This window comes from Boleophthalmus pectinirostris, unplaced genomic scaffold (genome assembly GCF_026225935.1).
Source record: "Boleophthalmus pectinirostris isolate CB_2022bp ecotype Guang Dong unplaced genomic scaffold, ASM2622593v1 HiC_scaffold_3, whole genome shotgun sequence".
Lineage (NCBI taxonomy): Eukaryota > Metazoa > Chordata > Actinopteri > Gobiiformes > Gobiidae > Boleophthalmus > Boleophthalmus pectinirostris.
This window is the reverse complement of record NW_026571299.1, coordinates 8,012,109-8,018,108: the sequence shown is the minus strand read 5'-3', so window position 1 is coordinate 8,018,108 and position 6,000 is coordinate 8,012,109. Positions and strand designations below refer to the sequence as shown.

At 44.0% G+C, this 6,000-nt stretch overlaps 1 protein-coding gene across 2 annotated transcripts in view; it reads left to right on the top strand.

The window, feature by feature from the left end:
• tgfbi (transforming growth factor, beta-induced) overlaps positions 1–6,000 on the top strand; it is a 124,616-nt gene that overhangs the window by 39,230 nt on the left and 79,386 nt on the right. For both annotated transcript variants that reach the window (XM_055160113.1, XM_055160112.1), the window contains exons 3-4: positions 1,591–1,905; positions 5,588–5,686. In XM_055160113.1, coding sequence (XP_055016088.1) covers positions 1,793–1,905; positions 5,588–5,686 — 212 coding nt within the window. In that variant the 5' untranslated portion in view covers positions 1,591–1,792. The remainder of the gene's footprint in view (positions 1–1,590; positions 1,906–5,587; positions 5,687–6,000) is intronic.

Here is a 6,000-nt window from a genome sequence, read left to right as displayed (position 1 = left end):
GTTCTAGATTGAACTGGTTTAGTTGTGATTTAGACCTGAGTTAAATTAATCCTCTTTACTTCTCCTTTAGACCTGGTTTAGTTCTTGTTTAGACCTGGTTTAGTCCTGATTGAACTTAATCTTATTTACTCCTGGTTTAAGTTTAGTTCTTCTTTAGACCAGGTTTAGTTCTGGCTTAGACCTGGTTTAGTTCTGCTTAACACCTAGTTTAGTCCTGGTTTAGTTCTGGGTTAGACCTGAATGAACTATTATTTACTCCTGTTTTAAACTTAGTTTTTCTTTAGACCAGGTTTAGTTTTGGTTTAGTCTTGCGTTGGATCTGGTTTAGTTCTGTCTTAAACCTGAGCTGAATTAATAAAACTTTAAGTTTAGTTCTCCTTTAGACCAGATTTAGTTCTGAAATGGACCTGGTTTAGTCTTGATTAACACTTAGTTTAGTCCTGGTTTAGTTCTGGGTTAGACATGAATGAACCTAATCTTATTTACTCCTGGTTTAAGTTTAGTTGTTCTTTAGACCAGGTTTAGTTCTGGATTAGACCTGGTTTAGTCCTGTCTTGGATCTGGTTTAGTTCTGGATTAGACCTGAGTTTAGTTAATCATCATTACCCCTGGTTTAAGTTTAGTTCTTCTTTAGACCAGGTTTAGTTCTAGATTAGTCATAGTTTAGCCCTGGTTTAGTTCTGGTTTAGACCTGTCTTAACTTAATCATCCTTACTCCTGGTTTAGTTCTTCTTTAGACCAGATTTAGTTCTGGATTGGACTTGGTTTAGTCCTGATTAACACCTAGTTTAGTCCTGGTTTGGTTCTGGGTTAGACCTGACTTAAGTAAATCCTCTTTACCCCTGGTTTAAATTGAGTTCTTCTTTAGACCAGGCTAAGTTCTGGCTTAGACCTGGTTTTGTCCTGCCTTACTCCTGGTTTAAGTTTAGGTCTTCTTTAGATCAGGTTTAGTTTTGGTTTAGTCCTGTTTTGGATCTGGTTTAATTCTATCTTAGACCTGGTTTAGTCCTGCTTGAGAACTGGTTTAGTTCTGGCTTAGACCTGAGTTAAATTATTAAAACTCCTTGTTTAAATTTAGTTCTTCTTTAGACTAGGTTTAGTTCTGGATTAGACCTGGTTTAGTCCTGCTTGAGAACTGGTTTAGTTCTGACTTGGACCTGAGTTAAATTAATAAAACTCCTTGTTTAAATTTAGTTCTTCTTTAGACTAGGTTTAGTTCTGGATTAGACCTGGTTTAGTCCTGCTTGAGATCTGGTTTAGTTCTGGGTCAGATCTGAATAAACTTAATCTTATTCTAACTTCTGGTTTAAGTTTAGTTCTTCTTTAGACTAGGTTTAGTTCTGGATTAGACCTGGTTTAGTCCTGCTTGAGATCTGGTTTAGTTCTGGGTCAGATCTGAATAAACTTAATCTTATTCTTACTTCTGGTTTAAGTTTAGTTCTTCTTTTTGACAAGGGGAAGTACATTTTTTCGCAATCTTTCCTCTTTAAAGTTCAAATATTGTATAATTTGTGATAAATGTTATAATTTTTGTTTTTATAATTTGTTCGCAGGTGATGGAGCTTCTTACATTTTCTGTTTTCACTTTAGTCCAGGTTTTAAGAGGAGAGCCGGGTCCTGAGTCTGACTTTTATAGGCAGAGACAGAGGGGGGCGGAGTCAGAGTCCGAAGCCCCGCCCACTCCAGCCCCTCCCCCCGGGTCCCTAGTCTCCGGTCCGGCCCCGCTCGGTCCCATTCAGCTCTCAGTCTGCCGCGAGTCCGGACTACAGCCCCGAGGTTCAGAGGAGCAACCATGAGGCAGATCCTGGTTCTGATCCTGGTCCAAGTCCTGGTCCTGGTCTGTGGGGCCCGGTCTCCGTACCAGTCTGTCCTCCAGCACAGCCGCATCCGAGGGAGACAGCAGGGGTAAGGAGAAAGGACCAAAGTCTAGACCTGGTTTAGTCCTACCTTACTCCTAGTTTAGTCCTGCTGTAGACCAGGTTTAGTTCTGGCTTAGACTTAGTTTAGTCCTGATTAACACCTACCATAGACCAGGTTTGGTTCTAATTTAGTCCTGGTTTAGTCCTGTCTTACTCCTAATTTAATTCTGCTCTAGACCAGTTTTAGTTCTGGCTTAGTCCTGGTTTAGTCCTGTCTTACTCCTAGTTTAGTCCTGCTTTGGATCTGGTTTAGTTCTGGCTTAGACCTGGTTTAGTCCTCCTTTAGACCTAGTTTAGTCCACTTTTAGACCTGGTTTAGTCCTCCCTTAAACCTGGTTTAGTCCTCCTTTAGACCTGGTTTAGTCCACTTTTAGACCTGGTTTATTCCACTTTTAGACCTGGTTTAGTCCTTCTTTAGTCCTCCTTTAGACCTGGTTTAGTCCTCCCTTAAACCTGGTTTAGTCCTCCTTTAGACCTGGTTTAGTCCACTTTTAGACCTGGTTTAGTCCTTCTTTAGTCCTCCTTTAGACCTGGTTTAGTCCACTTTTAGACCTGGTTTAGTCCTTCTTTAGTCCACATTTAGACCTGGTTTAGTCCTCCCTTAAACCTGGTTTAATCCTCCTTTAGACCTGGTTTAGTACACTTTTAGACCTGGTTTATTCCACTTTTAGACCTGGTTTAGTCCTTCTTTAGTCCACATTTAGACCTGGTTTAGTCCTTCTTTAGTCCTCCTTTAGACCTTGGTTTAGTCCTTCTTTAGTCCACATTTAGACCTGGTTTAGTCCTTCTTTAGTCCACATTTAGACCGGGTTTAGTCCTTCTTTAGTCCACATTTAGACCTGGTTTAGTCCACTTTTAGACCTGGTTTAGTCCTTCTTTAGTCCACTTTTAGACCTGGTTTAGTCCTTCTTTAGTCCACATTTAGACCTGGTTTAGTCCACTTTTAGACCTGGTTTAGTCCTTCTTTAGTCCACATTTAGACCTGGTTTAGTTTTGTTTTAGACCTGCCTTAGTCCTATTTTAGACCTGCTTTGAATCTGATTTAGTTCTGGTTTAGTTCAGTTTAACACCTATTTTAGTTCTGGATTAGACCTACTTTAGTCCTGGTTTGGATCTGGTTTAGTTCTGGTTTTGGTTGAGCCAGGATCTAAACCAAACTGTGATTTCTTCTTTGATTTATTCATGGGTCTGTCGTGTTTATTTGTGGTTTACAAAGATCAATGTTGTAATTTGTAAAACAAGATTAAACCAGAACTAAACCAGGACTAAACCAGGACTAAACCAGAACTAAACCAGAACTAAACCACAAGGAGAGTCTCTTTGGTTTGTGTGTGTTTCTGTTCCTCATTCATTCTGATATTACACAAGGCTGTTTCAGGGCGGATCATAAATAAAAGTGCAATTGTTTAAGTTTGGAAACTCATCTCTCTCTTTCTCTCTTTTTTTTTCTCTCCATCTCTCTCTTTCTCATTCTCTCCTGGTCTCCTCTCCTTGTCTTGCCACCTCCTCTCCTTCTTGTTTCCTCTCCTCCTCTCTTCCTCTCCTCCTTGTCTCTTCTCCTCTCCTCCCTGTCTCCTTGTCTCCTCTCATTGTCTCCTCATCTCCTCCCTCTCTCCTCATCTCCTCTCTTCCTCTCCTCCTTGTTTCCTCCTTGTCTCCTCCCTCTCTCCTCATCTCCTCTCTTCCTCCTCCTTGTCTCTTCTCCTCTCCTCCTTGTTTCCTCCTTGTCTCCTCGTCTCCTCCCTCTCTCCTCATCTCCTCTCTTCCTCCTCCTTGTCTCCTCCTCTCCTCTTTGTCTCTCTCTCTCCCATTCTCTTCTCTCTCTACCCTCCCTTCTTTTCCACCTCTCTCTCTTTCCTCCTTGTCCAATCTCTTTTGTCTTGTCATGCTTCTCTCTCCATCTGTCTGTCTATTTATCTATTTTTTTCTCTTCTCTTTTCTCTTTTTTCTTCTCCTTCTGTCTTTCCTTTTCACCCCCCCCCCCCCCACCCGTCCTTCTCTCAATTTTCCTCCTGTACATCTTCCCCTCACCTCTGTATCTCCTTCCTCTCCTTGTCTCCTCTCCTTGTCTCCTCCTCTCCATTTTTCCTTGTCTCCTTCTGTCCTTGCCCCCTCCATTTCTTCTCCTTGTCTCCTTGTCTTTTGTTCTTGTCTCCTCTCCTTCTCTCCTCCTTCTCTCCTCTTCTCTCTCTCTCCTAATTTCCTCCTCCTCTCCTCATTGTGTCCTTGTCTGCTTCTCTATTCCTCTTCTTATCTCCTCTCCTTGTCTTCTCTTCTCCTTGTGTCCTTCTGCTACTTCTTGTTTCCTTGTCTCCTCCTTGTCCACTCCTCTTCTTGTCTCCTCCTGTCTCCTTCTCTCCTGCTTGGCTCCTTCTGTCCCTCTTTGTCTCCTCCCCTCTGTGTTTCCTTCTCTTCTTGTCTCCTCCGTTTTTTCTCCTTCTCTCCTTGACTTCTGTTCTTGTCTCCTCTTCTACATGTCTCCTCTCCTCGTCTCCTTCCATTGTCTCCTCTCTTTCTCTCCTCCTTATCTCCTCCTCTCTTTGTCTCCTTGTCTCCTCCTCCTCTCCTCCTTGTCTCATCCTTCGCTCCTTGTCTCCTTCTGTCCATCCATGTCTCTTCTTTGTCTCCTCTTCTTGTTTCCTCCCCTTGTCTCCTCTCCTCCTTGTCTCCTCTCCTTGGTTTCTCCCTTTGTCTCCTCTCCTTGTCTTGTCTCCTCCTTTCCTCCTTGTTTCCTTGTCTCCTCCTCTCCACTTTGTCTCCTTCTGTTTCTCCTGGTCTTCTCCCCTTGTCTTACTTCGTCCTCTCTTCCTCCTCTCCTTCCCTCTCCTCATCTCCTCTCCTTCTCTCCTTGTCTTGTCTTCTCCTCTCCTCCTTGTCTTCTCTCCTTGTTCCTCGCTTTGTCTCCTCTCCTTGTCTTGCCTCCTCCTCTCCTCCTTGCTTCCATGTCTCCTCCTCTCCCCTTGTCTCCTGTTTCTCCTGGTCTCTTCTCCTTGTCTTACCTCCTCCTCTCCTCCTTGTCTCCTCTCCTTGTGTCCTCTTCTCCTTCTTGTCTCCTCTCATTATCTCCTCTTCATATCTCCTTCTCTCCTCCTCATCACCTCTCCTCATCTCCTCTCCTTGTCTTACCTCCTCTTCTCTTCTCCTTGTCTCCTCTCATTGTCTCTTCTCCTCCACACCCCCTGTCCCCTTGTCTCCTCCTCACCTCCTTGTCTCCTCCTCTCCTCCCTGTCTCCCCATCTCGTGTCCTCACTTCCTTGTCTCCTTCTTCTCTCCTTGTCTCCTCCTCACTTCCTTGTCTCCTCTCCTTCTCTCCTCCTTTCCTCCCTGTCTCCTCTCTTTCTCCACTCCTCTCCTCCCTGTCTCCTCCTCACCTCCTTGTCTCTCATTGTCTCCTCTCCTTCTCTCCTTGTCTCCTCCTCTCCTCCCTGTCTCCCCGTCTCCTCTCCTTCTCTCCTTGTCTCCTCCTCACCTTCTTGTCTTCTCTCATTGTCTCCTCTCCTTTCCTCCTTGTCTCCTCACCTCTCCTCCCTGTCTCCTCCTCACCTCCTTGTCTCCTCTCATTGTCTCCTCTCCTTTCCTCCCTGTCTCCTCATCTCCTCCTCGTCCCCTCATTGCCTCCTCTCCTCCTTGTCTCATCTCATTGTCTCCCTGTCTCCTTGTCTCCTCAGTCCTAACGTGTGTGCCATGCAGCAAATCAAAGGGACGGAGAAGAAATACTTCACCAACTGTAAACAGTGGTACCACCGCAAGATCTGCGGCCAGCCCACGTGAGTACAAACATCTGCGTACTACTGTCTCTGTCTCTGTGTGTGTGTGTGTGTGTTTAATAGCAAAAACAGATATCTTAGTTGTTGTTTTTTTCTTTTTGTTACCATCTTCTAAAGAGATTATCACTGACAGTACACAGTGTGTTTTAAGGAGGGATGGAATAATATTTTGATGCTGTAAAATTCATTCGTCTTTTGAAAGTATTTCTACGGAAGCCGAGAGGGGTCACAACAGACGCAAACGTTGCAAGAAATACAAATACGACAACACGACAAAAAGCCACAACACACCAAAAAAAGCCACAACGGAAATG